General features: G+C 42.5%; 1 protein-coding gene across 1 annotated transcript in view; it reads right to left on the bottom strand.

Annotated features, from left to right (window-relative positions):
- The window catches only part of rps6ka2 (ribosomal protein S6 kinase, polypeptide 2), a 67562-nt gene that overhangs the window by 35551 nt on the left and 16166 nt on the right, over positions 1 to 15845 (bottom strand). The window contains exons 2-6 of the mRNA XM_063191986.1: positions 12334 to 12450; positions 9909 to 9990; positions 6083 to 6163; positions 4590 to 4669; positions 1005 to 1111 (exon numbers count right to left, since the gene is read on the bottom strand). Of these exons, the coding sequence (XP_063048056.1) occupies positions 1005 to 1111; positions 4590 to 4669; positions 6083 to 6163; positions 9909 to 9990; positions 12334 to 12450 (467 nt within the window). The remainder of the gene's footprint in view (positions 1 to 1004; positions 1112 to 4589; positions 4670 to 6082; positions 6164 to 9908; positions 9991 to 12333; positions 12451 to 15845) is intronic.

The raw sequence follows: 15845 nt of genomic DNA, 5'->3' as shown, positions 1-15845 counted from the left end.
GTTCTACGCTGATGCCCACGGCAGCCCCAACCCTGTTCTATAGTTCTGATGCCCTCGGCCACCCCAACCCTGCTCTATCCTGATGTGAACCACATAACCCTGTTCTACCCTAACGTCCTGAACTATATCCCAAACCTGTTCTTTGCTGGTGTGAACTAACCCAGCCTTGTTCTACAGTTATATGCTGAACCAACCCAGCCCTATTCTACGCTAATATGCTGAACTAACCCAGCCCTGTTCTACGCTAATATGCTGAACCAACCCAGCCCTATTCTACACTAATATGCTGAGCTAACCCAGCCCTGTCCTACACTAATGCCCTCAACTACCCCAATCACAGTCCCAACCCAACACAGCACTGTTGCCAACGGCAACCCCACCCCTGCCTCTCCATTCCTGCTTCAGCACTTGATCACTTGCTTACTGTGTATCTGTAGCTCATTTCGCAAACTCAATTGTCAGTCCCAACTGCAGTGTCATGTAATGATGATATCAGAAACCGGACAGTTGGATAGTTATGTGTCAAACTTGACATGTTCTAAATTGACTTTTTTCACCACTAGCCAAAAATGGCAAGTAGATGTTAATCTCACTAGCCAACACACACTTCCTAATGGGTCAAAGTTTAAGTGGCTAGTAAGTTGGTCTTTTCTACCAGCCAAATTGAAATTTCACCAGCATTTGGCCGGTTGAATGGTGTTAATTTAGGGCCCTGTTCACAAGTATTTTGGCTGTGACAACCTCAACGGAGACAAAATTCCTCCTGCAATCTCTGGCAATCCCCTAGGAGGTGTCCGGACCCCAGGTTAAGAACCAAAGCCCTGCGTAATTAATTAAGTAAGTAAGTAAGTAAGTAAGTAAGTAAGTAAGTAAGTAAGTAAGTAAGTAAGTAAGTAAGTAAGTAAGTAAGTAAGTAAGTAAGTAAGTAAGTAAGTAAGTAAGTATGCCCTTTATTATCCCACAATGGGGAAATTCATGTGTACACAGTATAGTTGGTGTCTTACTTCTCTGGCTTGAGGTCGCGGTAGATGATGCCCAGGCTGTGAAGATGATCCAACGCTAAGGCCAGCTCAGCTAAATAGAACTTAACATCCTCTTCAGTAAACATCACCTGGGAGAGGGAGAGAGAGAGAGAGAGAGAGAGAGAGAGAGAGAGAGAGAGAGAGAGACAGAGACAGAGAGAGAGAGAGAGAATAAAATAAACAACAGGCAAATAATAAAAACAACATCCAATGACGCAATGTGTGACCCTTTTAGGCCTAAAGGCCAGAATCAAATTATAAATTCTATTTGATTTATTCAAGTCATAATTAAAACAGCATGCTTCTTGTCCAGATAATGAAAATTAAATCAATTTTTATGCACAAAAAAAATCCTAAATGGATTCCATAGCAACGCATTGCTACAATACCACATTCCCTTCCTTCCCTCCTCCACAGTGCCTACAAACATGCTAATTGTCTTGCATTCCCCCTCAATACTCTGCCATGAGACTGATCACCCACATATAAGATGACTGATTCAACTCAGCTCAAATCATCCAGCCAGCACACGTCTACCAGTAATGATGCTCGAGCACTGCCTAGACACAATCAGGCTCCCGCCATGGAGGTCCACTTGAGGGTCAGCTCCCCTCCGACAGACACAAGTGTGGTGGTTGCGGAAGTAAACAATCTAGCTGGGCTGAGTCTGGCTTTCATACTCCCCCCCCCCCTCCCCTCGTATAAGGAAATAAACAATTTAGCCCCCCCATGTAAATGAATAAACAATAAAGTAAACCAATAAGTGAGATCTATTCCCCACAATTCAAGGTTAATTCCAGTACTGTTGATATTTTTAAAAGACACGAGTGTGGTGGTTGCGGAAGTAAACAATATATCTAGGCTGAGTCTGGCTTTCAGACTGATACTGCTGCTGCTGCTGCTGCCGCTATGGTGCACTCCTCCGTATCCTCACACATCACATCAGCGTGATGTGTGGACTCGTCTCCAACCCTTAAGCACCCCTCTTTTGCACAAATCTAATAATAAATGACCCCGTCCTATTAGTGGAGAAATGAAGGGGAAAATAACATTAAACAAAGTCCATTTATTTTCCTGTGCACTCTCCGGGATGTGGATTGGGGGGGGGTTGTTGTGTTGTGTTATCCTGTCATGCATGCAGGTGAGTTTATACGAGGTGATGGAGCCGTGGGGAGAGGTGATGGAGCCGTGGGGAGAGGGGTTTCTAGTGCAATTAATCAAAAGGGGAGAGAAGACTCAGGAGAGGAGGGCTGAGCACGGCCTGACTGATGGGGAATGACGCACCCCCGCTGGGGGAGCTCGACGGCCGGGCTCCTGCTAGAGCCAACGTGCAATTTAGTTGAGTGAGCTAGCGATATAGCACCCAGCATGATTTCCATTAATCAACGTCGGCCAGAAGAGGCCCGAAAATAAATCAAACACATGCTCGGAAATGTGCCGTGATAAGCCTGGGGACTTAAAACACAACACTCTGTACACCTGGCTGGCATACGTAAGAAGGAAACGGATGGTGACAGCTAAAACTGGGGTGGCAACATCCTTTGGGAAAAATATTTGGCTGAATAAAAAGAGTGCAGAACAAACTATTATGCAATGAGCAGGGAGTGATTTTCTGCTGGTTAGCAGGTTATAACCCCAAAATAACATGTGAAGCTGCTGCATAAACGCGTGTAAGCTTACAAAACACCCCAACACAAGTCATCTTAAAGGGACACTGCAGGAAATGTTCAAAAAAGGTACTGCAACTATGCTGCTTATTGAAATTGGGCTGCCTATTGCCAAATTTGATCTTTACATGAAAGTTTACTAAGTATTAAACACATATTTTCGAGTATGGTCTAAGTGCAGTCATTTTGGCAGCTAAAAATGGCTATTTTTGGAAATTCAAAATGGCGGACCATGGAGAAGATCCCCCTTTTCATGTATGAAAAGTGCAATTTTCCCAGTCATAATGAATACTTAGAATTTGGTGGTGGTGGTAAGTATTCATGAAAAAAGTAACATTAGTGAATGGGCAGCATGAATTCTGTAAATAAACAACTAAAAATCTCACATAGTGTCCCTTTAAAGAAAGAAATTCCTTCAGAACAAGGTCAATTTCCATTCATTTCTTGTGCTATATATATAGTTTCTTCCAATGTCACACTTCTTTTGGCACCCTCTATAAACGACTGATCTGAAGGTCATTGGGCCAGGTCATCTCTATCAACCGTGAAGAAGCTTGAGCAAACTTTTCTCGTCTGAAATAGATTTCCTTGAGAAAAATAACTCTGCTCTAACCTTGCTCTGCACTGAGTACTCTCTATTTGCTATTTGCCCCTTGCCCCTTGAATATGTCCTTGCTTGTATGTTGTAGGTGTAGTCCTACTATGATGTAATGTTACAAAACGTAGGTCTATAATCAGTGTTATCATTGGCAAAAATGAATATTATTTGCACTTCTGATTGGGAAGACATGCTCCTTCCTGCCCAGCTGACTGCCCAAAGTTTAATATGGTGCATCGCTTATTCATTTAATCACAGACTGGCATTAACGGAGCGAGTTAGTGAGCAACCTGTAAAACATTGCAAGCCAGTTATATAAAAAGTAGAGATGCTCCGGATCCTGATTTTTAGGATCCTGACGGATACCGGATCCACTGCTTAAGATCCTGCCGGATCCGGAACCGGAAACCGGATGCTACGAGAGGGTTGAAACACATAGCCTACTCGCACACGTGGGCCCTTTTTATTACGTTGGCTCAAACTACTTTTTAGACTCATTGGCTTTCTGCCACACTGCCTGCACTGGCCGCTTCCAAGGGCTTTCACTCCATGCAGCAATTGGGGTTGTGAAAGACTGACTGAAAAACCTAGGCTAGAGATGCACCAGATCCTGATTTTTAGGTAACTGCTGGATACCGAATCCACTGCTTAAAGGGACACTGTGCAGGAAATGGTCAAAAAAGGTACTGCAACTATGCTGCTCATTGAACCTGGGCTGCCAATTGCCAAATTTCATCTTTACATGAAAGTTTTCTAAGTAATAAACAAATATTTTCTAGTATGGTCCAAGTAGAGTCATTTTTGCAGCTAAAAATGGCTATTTTTGGAAATTCAAAATGGCGGACTGTGGAGAAGATCCCCTTTTCATGTATGAAAAGTGCAATTTTCCCAGTCATAATGAATACTTAGAATTTGATGGTGGTGGTAAGTATTCATGAAAAAGGTAACATTTGTGAATGTGCAGCATGAATTCTGGAAATAAACAACTAGAAATCTCGCACAGTGTCCCTTTAAGATCCTGCCGGATTCGGATCCTGTGAAAAACCCTATTATCCTGCCGGATCCGGAACCGGATCTTGGATCCAGTGCATCTCTAATAAAAAGGTAAGTTGCCCTGCTGCCTTAATAAGATTGTAAGTTAACTCAACTGAAGACTTAACTCAACTCGAGGCTTTCTCAAGTTGAGTTAACTCACAAACTTAGGCCGCATGGCAACCTACTTCTTTACATTTAACTGGCTGTAATGTATTAACAGTGACCAGTGTTCGGCTAATGTAAAGCACAGGGGCTTTGACCTCTGACCTCTTTAGACAGCCGCGTGAACAGGTCACCACCTCGCAGGAAGTCCAGGATGAGGTAGAGCTTCCCCTCTGTCTGGAAGGCTGAGGGAAGAAAAGGAGGTATAGGAAGAACAATGTTAGACAAGGGAGAGACAGACAGACAGACAGACAGACAGACAGACAGACAGACAGACAGACAGAGAGAGAGACAGAAAGGCAGACAGACAGACAGACAGACAGACAGACAGACAGACAGACAGACAGACAGACAGAGAGAGACAGACAGACAGACAGACAGACAGACAGACAGACAGACAGGTCATGGGGCTCAGACGTCAGGTGGCGCAATGGTATCTAATACCCCTAAATTAATTAGTAATAGGTGGCTGATATGCTGCAATGAATATGCTTCTTAGATAGTCCTTTAAAAACAAACAAAAAAATCCATATAATAGTGGCACTGGCTGCCGTTGCGCCACCCTGACGTGTGCTACTGCTGAAACGTCACTGACCCACAGACAGACAGACAGACAGACAGACAGACAGACAGACAGACAGACAGACAGAAAGAAAGAAAGGAAGACACAGACAGACAGGCAGAGTCAGAGACAGAGAGAGAATTGTATGGTTTTCTTGCATCGTTCATGAAATCATGGTCATGTGATAACACACGTCAGCATGCTCGTCTGTCTCAATGACGTGTAAACAATTAAAGAGAGCTGTGATGTGATGAGACGCTGGCCTATCTCCGTCTGGAGTGGCGCGATAAGGCTGGTGTCTCTACAGAGGGCCACTGGGCATGACGACCGGGGACTTAATGAAGGAGCGCCGCGGGCACCACGCTCTATAATCAAAGGAGCAGGTTAATGGAAAAAAAAACACCCGCTATCCTGTCTCTAGTATTACGTCGTAGAAGATGAGCACATCTGCCCGTTATGTGAGGCTCCTGACAAAACCTTTTCTAGGTTTTTATTCCAGAATGTACAATAAAATACATCTTTTAAAAAATATATATTTTTGGTGCTTTTTGTGCCTTTATTTGACAGGAAAGTGAAACATAGATCGGATGAGACTGGGGGAGAGGGATGGTGTAGTGACCCAGGGAAATGACCCAGACCGCATTCAAACCTGAGTCCCTATGGGCAACTACACTGTAAAACATTGCAAGCTAGTTAAACTAAAGCAGGTTGCCCTGCTGCCTTAAGTGTGTAAGTTAACCCAACTTGAGGCTTATATTTGTGTTAACTCAAAAATCAAAGTCTTACGTTGAGTTCACCTACAAACTTAAGGCAGCATGGCAACTTACTTTTTCAAGTTTAACTGGCTTGAAATGTTTGACAGTGTATGCATGCCTGCATATGTTATGTCTATATTAGAGCAGTATGGCACAGCACCCCTTCATAAAATAACTATCTTTTACAGAATACGTATTTATGAATAGGACAAAAGCATACATGGTTTTCCGCATTTTTTCTTTTGTCATCTGAAAAACTGTATACTGTCTGTGTCTCTTACCATAGTGGAGTTTGACGATGAAAGGGTGGTTCACCTCTGCTAAAATATCTCTTTCCATTTTCGACCGTACACGGTCACGCACTGCACAGGCAAAAAAAGAGACCATAATAATTTGAATAGAAAGAAGACATAATAGCACATTTGAATATATGGGTCATGGTGATGGTTACACAGCGCTGGCCAGACAAACAGTCCTTTTCCCTGCTGACCAGGATTGATTTCTCCTTGTACTGTATGTGGATTAATGGCTTGACCTGTTTCATGGGAGTACACACTGTATGCCTACGCTACATACAATGCATGTATGTAGTGGAGTCAGTTGTAAGTGCCTACACAGCAATGAGTGCACCCAAACAAGCACACCAAACTGACCTGTTTCATGCATGTACACACTGTACGCTAAGGATGTAACGATAAACTCATGATTCGGTTTGTGTCACGATTCATGACCTACGGTTCGATACACCCCACGATTTCACATATGCTAACATTATAAACTTTATGAATAAAAATTATGATAGTTTATAGGTCGAATATGTTACAAGAGGCTACAGTACTTATAATTAACAAGTTTCTAGGATGCTTGGAAGCACTATCACGTATCACGTATCACGATTTCTGGGTTCGATACAATATCGTTACAGCCCTACTGTACGTCTGCGCTACATATGTACTACGTATGTATTAGAGTGAGTTGTAAGTGCCTACACAGCAGTGAGTGCACCCAAACAAGCACACTACTTTACTGCAGAGCAGACACAGTTTTCATACAGGCACACACATACAGTAGAGTAGAGCACAGCGAGCAAAATGTTTCACTTTGTATTTGAGGAGTGGGAGAGTGTAAAAGCACACTATACTGCAGACACAGTTTTCATACAGGCACACACATACAGTAGAGTAGAGCACAGTGAGCAAAATGTTTCACTTTGTATTTGGGGAGTGGGAAGAGTGTAAAATTACCACTGATGCCTGAAGCTAAACAGGGCCGAATCCACTCCAGCTAGCACACATACAGTATAGAAGTCTTTCCCAAGCTTTTTTAGTCTTGCGTACCCTAAAACATGTAAACTCGTGCTCTATACTGCCGTGCAAAACAAGAACGCAGTAACTCAAAATGGTCGAAAAAAATTTTATATCGGAAATGGGTTTTAAACTACCTCAGTTGTCTTGTGTCAAAAAATGGTGGTCCAACACCGTCCCGTTTTGGAGAAAACTCATTTTGAAAGTGCAAAAATTACCAAAAAAAAAGTCACTGCTTGTTGTATTGTAAGGTTATGTCGTACAAAACAAAAACGCAGTAAGTCGGCGAGTTACTGCTGCACGTTCCAATGGGACTGGTTTGGGAGTAGACAGTAATACTAGCCAAGAACGCAGTAACTCCTGCAGTAACTCCATTTTGTGGCAGTAATACCAGCCAAGAACGCAGTAACTAGTTTTTTTGTGGCAAAAAGACACATAAATGTTGTTTTTTTGTGTGCATTAAATTTCTATCCTAAACAAGCATTACCAGGAAGTGTCACCACCAATTTACCGACAACACAGTTGTCGCGCCATACGGGAAACTTTGAAGCCTTTTTTCTCAGTTTGCCGTTTTCAGAGTTACTGCGTTCTTAGATTGTAGGGCAGTATATATCTTCCTTCATCACCATGTGACTGTGCTTAATATACATGTATTTGTTATTACTATTTTGTTCCACATACCCCCTGCAGTGTGCTCCGTCCCCCTATTGGAACCCACACCCCTGGTTGGGAATGACTGCGGTAGAGTACAGCAAGCAAAATGTCTTACTTTGTACTGTATTCAGGGAGTGGGAAGAGTATAACATTACCACTGATGCCTGAAGCTAAACAGCACGGATTCCATTCGAGCTAGCAGTAGCAAAACCACACACAGTATGTGTCTGGTCTGCATAATGTGGCAAAACCAACACCAGGGAGAGGAGAGATGCCACTTGTGTAAAGACGCCGCAATGCAGAATCCACAACACTTGTCTTGCACCGCACCGCACCGCAAGCCTCTCCAGGATGTCTCCATTCCTCACTGCTGTGGCCTCCGTTATGTAATAGCCAGCCAGAGTATTCTGACTTTGCTGAGGCACGGCAGATTCTTTTTTTTAATATATATATATTTTTTATTTTGAATAGATGAGTCAGGTACCACAGACCTTTGCTGGTGTTGACTTTGCTGAGATAGGGCAGATTCTACATATATATGTATATATACTGTATAGTATATACTATATTATTATTTTTCAGTCTTTTTTTTGTTTTAACCCATTTATGCCTGAAGCACCTGCAAAAAATGCCAGCTGAATGCCTCAGCCCTTGTTGGGAGAGTTGCCTTGAGCCTATGAAAACCTTACTATCTTAGCCTTTGATGAATATAACAGCATGAAATAAGTTGCATTTTAAACCCTAAGACCCTCATCTTGCATTAGAATGTGTTAATTCAGCTGTACCACAGACTCTTGATGTTGTTATGACTGTGCTCAGGCATGGCATATTCTTTTTTTATTTATATATATATATATATACTAGATTATTATTTTCAGTCTATTTTATTTTATTTTGAATGAGTCAGGTACCACCACACAGACACTTGATGGTGTCATTTGCCTCACAAGTACACGGACCACTTGCACTGTGGAGATTACTGTGAATCTCATCCCGTGTTGTGTCAGAAAAGCCATGAGCCTGTAACCATGGTTACACTACAGGAGGAATGGTGTAGTAGGGAGAAGAGGGGTGAAGAGAATAATCTTTATACCAACCAGCGTGGTGCGCATAAATACAGCACGCCAATTACATAAGCCGCAGTTCAGTTTGTCTAGCCAATGATACTACCCTTTAAGAAGTTCTCTCGAATATGTGTTGTGACTGCTGTTCCTGACATTTGGCTCCAGTAGGGATAATAGGCAGGCAGCCCTTTGTAGGACACTCAGATAGAAAATATTGATGTCTGAGGGTCATGAAAACAATGGCTCTTGGCTTGTCAGCCCATTGTGTTCTGGAGCGACATGTACGCTGCATTAAGGTTCTTGAGATTTGAGCTGTTCTATTAAAAATGTGGGTATGTTAGAGCTGACTGATAAATGAAGGTTCTAGCTTTTAAATGCAACCTATTTCATGTTTTTATGTGCTTCGGAGGCTGAGATATTTAGGTTTTAATAGAGAGAGGGCACCTTTTCCCAAAAAGGCCTTAAGCTAAAATGGGTTAGAGAGACACGTTGGTAGTAAGAGCTTATTACTCGTACTGTATAATAAATGATAACCTCCATTTCATCAGTCGTGCATGTGAAAAGTGAAAGTGAAAGCCAACCTGGGAGACTCCCGTTGTCACTGTGACACAACACAGAGTGTGCACAAAATAAAAATTGCATTTATGCCTCACCCATGCAAGGAAGATGATGGAAAGCACTTAATGCTAATTAAGCTAGTTATTTACTCCCCCAAACAACCTGGACAGTGTTTTCCAAAGGGCCTTGAGTACACACTAGGTTGAGGCCGGCCGCACATTGGCTCCGACAGCACTGCGGCGCACTTTTGCTTCCGACAGAATTCGGACCCCCAAACCCAATTTCACACGAACATAGCATTGAAAGTCAATGGGCGGCGCCGACAAAATAGAACTTGTCTCTAATTGCTATCCGACATCGGCGTATGACCGCGGACATCGGCGCCAGTGTGCGGGGTTCTATTGAAAAAAATTAAATCGAACTTTTGCGGAGCAGTGCGCAGCACTTTGTCGGAGCCTATGTGCGGAAGCCCTGAGACTTCCACAGAACAAAAGTGAAACAGTGAAAGAGGCCAGAGATACACTTACCCTTAAGAGTGGCCTTCTTTAGCACTTTCATGGCGTAGAGCTGCCCTTTATCTGAACCCACTACTTTCCGCACCAGAAAGACCTGTTAAGACACGGTAACACCAGAAAGACCTGTAAAAATGCGGTAACAACAGAAAGACCTGTAAAGATACAACAACATCAGCGAAAATACAAGAAGAGGATGCATAATGTTCAATATCTTTGGTAACGCTGTGAGTGTTGAGGTGTACTGTATACAGTAATGAAATGTGTTCATATGTGGAGTGGGTCAAGGCATACTGCGGTATAAGTGAAATCATTTCTATAAATGCAGTTGTTGTCTTAGGTTTAAGGCTTAAAGGGGTATGCCACTATTTTGGGGCTTAATACAGTTAATGTGAAGGTGGTAAAGTGTCTTATTTTTCATGTAAGCCGTTGTCTTGCTTTAAGACAAGTTAAAAGTTAAAGTCAATGGATTTGTGTAGCTTGCTACAATGCTACACGGATCCATTGACTTTCACTAACTTAGCGACATATTCCCTCTTTTAACTTGTCTTAAAGCAAGACAACGGCTTACATGAAAAATAAGACACGTTACCACCTTTATAAACTAGTGGCATACCTCTTTAAGGCTTTTTGCTTGTAGAGCTGTTGAAAGTGAAGATTGTGCACACCCCAGGCAAAGGCTGACTGAAGCTTTCAAATGAGGAGTCTACACAGTTTAAGTACTTTTGTTTGATTATTTTTATTCCATGGCAGAACAACCATATAGTTTTGAAGAATCTGAAGAAGACCTTCATGGTTGAAATGTATCTCTGCAATGGAATTAAAAAACAAACAAACAAAAGGGATTTAATTCATTAAAACACGGCGTTATAAATTTGTTGTTACCAGAATGGCGATGACCGAGTCATAACACATGATTAAAGGCCCTGTATTATGTCATGGTAGATTAAGACTGGTAATTAAACTCTCATTGACTATTACAGCATGCCACTGCTAGTCCATTACCGGACAAATAGACCAGCCGCGACGCGATTGAAGCGACAGAGAGTTGCTTCTGTGCAGCAAGAGCGATACGAGCGATTGAAGCGACTAGCGTATGTCCAGGCAAAGCATTCAAACATTCCCATTGGCTGTGGTCACTGACCTCTATACAGTCATTGGCTGTTGCGGCTGGTCGCCGAACCGCGTCATAGAAAGTTGAAAGGATTTCAACTTCAAACTGTCGCTCTCGGCGTGCGAATCGCTCTAGTCTCCAGAATCGCTTTTGTCGCGCGACTCAATACAAAGTCAATTACTTCCGTCGCTCGCCTCGCTCTTGTCGCGCTAGGTGTATTTGTGAGGTTAGGCTGCAGGGTGATGATGATGAGATGATGAGATGATACGTTTTTATTCAATATCTTAGCAGGTGAAGGAGACATACAGCGATTGATTGATTGACATTGATATTGAAAGGGAGAAAGCCCTTAAAAAGCTGCACGAAGCTGCTTAACAGCAGGGAAACCCAACGAAAAGGAAAACACAGGAACAACCACAAAATAAAACAAAACAATACACAGGGTCTGGACTCCTCGTTTGAAAACTTGTATACAGTAGCTGCACCATAGATGCAGTTATTTGAAGCCAACAAAGGAGTGAAGAGTCTACGGAAATGACCTGCCCTCTCATGTCAAAGAGGGCACTCCAGTTGGAACGCCACTTATACCTCGCAGCCTCCAGATTTGATAGCACCTTTCAGATAAGCAGAACCATGATGTCTCCCTATTATAGTGGGCTAGGTCTGTTATGCAATCAGGCTATGCTACAATTGCTACCAGAGTAATCGTTTTTAGGACTTACTGTGTGTGTGTGTGTGTGTGTGTGTGTGTGTGTGTGTGTGTGTGTGTGTGTGTGTGTGTGTGTGTGTGTGTGTGTGTGTGTGTATGAATGTGTGTGTGTGTGTGTGTGTGCGTGTGTGTGTGTGTGTGTGTGTGTGTGTGTGTGTGTGTGTGTGTGTGTGTGTGTGTGTGTGTGTGTGTGTATGTGTGTGTGTGTGTGTGTGTGTGTGTGCATTTTCTCCCATGAACCCTGGGCAATCGGTGCCGGGCAGCAGCCTCTAGAGCTGGTGTGTGAATATGGGGATGTGTATGTGTGTGTGTGTGTCTTATGAAAGCTCACATGTTGTGTTGTGTTGTATTGTATTGTATTGCAATGGCTTTGACTTGACGCACCCAGCCAAACCCCATCATACACTGAAGACCCTGACCCACTGTACTTGGCTTTGACGTAGCATACTGTAGCTTCATACATTCTGCAAATGTGAAACACACACACACACACACACACACACACACACACACACACACACACACACACACACACACACACACACACACACACACACACACACACACACACACACACACACACACACACACACACACAAAGAGGAAATAAATGATACCTTTCCATAGGAGCCTTGGCCCAAAACCTTGAGCAATTCGAACTGTGATGGATCTGCCTTGTCAAATCCCTCCTTCACATGATGGCTGATGTCAAACTCTTTCAAGATGGCATCATCCTGTTGGAAAAACAGATGCAGTACGTTGTCACATAACAGGCACATGGGAATGACATAACTTGAAGTTACAATGGCCTCGTTTACAGGAGACATTTAATAATTCAGAATTAACTCCATTTAATTCTGAATAAAACTTCATCCCCCTTTGAAAACACCATGTAAACACTTCACAGTTCGGAATAAAATGACAGTGCAATGTACTGTAAACTGGATGGAACTATTTGATTCTGAATTATTGATTTGGAATTGAAAACATAATGTAAACGTGGCAAATGTGTAACATTTTCAGGTATTCATTATCAAAACATGGTTACATAACTTGCCCTTTTTTATCACAACTTACTGCGCCATCACCACCATTTCAAGCCCTCGTATTGGCTTTGTATTTAAAGTTACACTTTGCAGGAAATGGTCTAAAAAGGTACTGCAACTATGCTGCTAATTGAAACTGGGCTGCCTATTGCCAAATTTGATTTTACATGAAAGTTTACTAAGTAATAAACAAATATTTTCTAGTAAGATCCAAGTACAGTCATTTTTGCAGCTAAAAATGGCTATTTTTAGAAATTCAAAATGGCGGACCATGGACAAGATCCCCCTTTTCATGTATGAAAAGTGCAATTTTTCCAGTCATAATGAATACTTAGAATTTGATGGTGGTGGTCAGTATTCATGAAAAAGGTAACATTAGCGAATGGGCAGCATGAATTCTGGAAATAAATAACTAAAACTATCACACCGTGTCCCTTTAAAGTTTGACCTCAATTTGTCTGTTGTGTAACATTCTGTCTACACGCCAACCAGATACACCAATGATATATGAAAAGTGTAGCACCAACATGTTGACGTCCGTCCACAGAAATAAACAAACAAGCAAACAAACAAAAAAAATAACTCACATCCTGACAAAAGCCCCTCTATCAGCAAACCATTTCCAGTGTTTGCTGATAGCTGGACAAAATGTCACCCCTGTGCCCTTAACGCGACGCCACGGCTATTTGTCATCCACTATCAGACATCCATTTTGCAACACTGTGACAAAACAAGTCATTTCAGAGGCACTGCAACAGGCACTGCAGGTCCACAGGATGGCCTTGGCTAGAGGTGCTGTCTGGCACTTTTTGATGTGGCATGAAACAGCACAGAGCAACATTTTGGCATTTATGATGAAAAATTGACCGACTTGTGCCTCTCATTTGCACACTCATTCACACACATTCACACACACACACACACACACACACACACACACACACACACACACACACACACACACACACACACACACACACACACATACACACACACACACACACACACACACACACACACACACACACACACACACACACACACACACACACACACACACACACACACATTCTGTTTGTTTTTCTTGATTTGTTTGTTTGTTTGTTTCTCTTTCTTTTTCTATTGGATTTACAAGCAAGTTAGGCTCTTTAATGTAGTTTGTGTTGTACAATTTGTTTGTTTGTTTGTATCACCAGATACACACCAACACTGACCAATAATAGCACAAAAAACATTGACAACCCCACTCTCAACAAACCACAACAAAAATAACTTGCAACTTGACAAGCTGCCCAGACAGTATCAGCAAAACTTTTTCAGATACTGCTGATAGCGAGACAAAATCTCAACACAACGCCATGGCTATTTGTCATCCCGCTTCAGACATCCATTTTGAAGCGGTGTGACATAACAGTAATTTCAGCAGTGCCGGCCCAGATGACCTTGGCTAGGAGTGCTGTCAGCCTTTTTGATGTGGTATAACTTCAAGGTACAGGGAGATATTTTATAACAAGAGATGGTTTACTATGAATTAAAAGAATCTTTGGCATAACTTCAAGGTCCAGGGAGATGTTTCGGCATTAAAATTATCACAAATGTAGTGTCCCATTTGCAAACTTGTATATAATGAATTGAACTTGTTTATAATGAAATTCAACATTGCCACCCATTTCAAGCATTGTTATTTGGCTTTCAATTCAATGTATTCATATGAAGGTCATGTTTTGCTCTACAATCTGACACAAATAATTAGTCTACACACCAAAGCTCACCAATAATATACACGTATAAACAAGACCATCATAGACTTGTTGAAATCCAAACAATCAACAAAAAATAATGACCATTTTGAGAAACCTTTTCAGGTATTGCTAATAGCTTCTTCCCTTTTTAAATCCCTGTTGAAGCCGTGTGACATAACACTCATTTCAAGTGTTCGGCCCCAGATGAGGAGCTTGGCTAAAGGTTCTGTGAGCCTTCTTTATGTAATAACTCCATACAATTGACTGGGCTGCAGCAACATTAAGTGCTCAAACTCGCCACCTCCTAGTCAACGAATCGGTTAAGGTATGGGAGGCACAGCACGATACCGCTGAGCTAAAGGACAAGTCCAATTGCTCAGTGCTACGATACTGTAAGACAGTGTTTCTCGACCGTTTTTTTAGGCGAGGCGCCCTTTCAATTCATGACAAATTTCAAAGCACCCCTGTTGAGAAACACTGCTGTAAGAAGCTTCAGGAGGGAGGTTGACTAACGTTCCACGCCACACTCTGCAAGTTAGCCTCCGTTACACATAGCAGCAAATTGTGAGTCTTACGGTATATACAATCAGTTCCAATGGACACCACCCCCCTCCAGGGGCGGTTCCAGACATTTATTCTTGGGGTGGCAAAGAGGTGGCGAAATGTATTTCAGGGGGGCATGCTCCTACACTAAGGGAAAATGATAAACGCGATATAATCGACACACACACTTATGTGATACAGTGAATCCCTTAAAGTGAAACCCTGCAACCTAAAGTTCTATGTCTGAAATGATGTCAAGCATTAAGGCTATTGGTCACAATCAGGGCTCTTAATTGGGGTGGCAAATCATATTTCTGGGGGGGCAAATGCCACCCCCTGCCACCCCTTAGAACCGCCCCTGCCCCCCTCCCGAGTCCCACCCCAGCCTATACCTACAGTACATAAATATTGCTCATATACATGTGGCCCTGGTGACTCAGTCCCACTTTACGACACCCCTGTTTGTGCCCGCATGTGTCCTCAGCGTGTGGTATAGATGCAGGCTGGTGGTGCTGCATGTGTCCTCAGCGTATAGTATAGAATAGATGCAGGCTGGTGGTGAATGATGATCCCTCCTACTGTAGACTGCAGAGTATGCACAGCAGAAGCAACTGCACCTGGGACACATGCTATACGGCAGTGGTTCTTAACCTTTTTCTCTCAGCGCACCCCCTTACCTGTTCACAAGACTAGCCGTGCACCCCCAACCCAACATGTATAACGTGTACAAGCACTAAAAAAGGATTTTAGTGATGTATTACAATGATTTTTGCCTGAGATATTAATGAAAACCTTAAT

The sequence above is a fragment of the Engraulis encrasicolus genome, chromosome 24, assembly GCF_034702125.1.
Source record: "Engraulis encrasicolus isolate BLACKSEA-1 chromosome 24, IST_EnEncr_1.0, whole genome shotgun sequence".
Lineage (NCBI taxonomy): Eukaryota > Metazoa > Chordata > Actinopteri > Clupeiformes > Engraulidae > Engraulis > Engraulis encrasicolus.
Note: the sequence above shows the minus strand (reverse complement) of the source record. Positions and strands in the feature narration are given on the sequence as shown.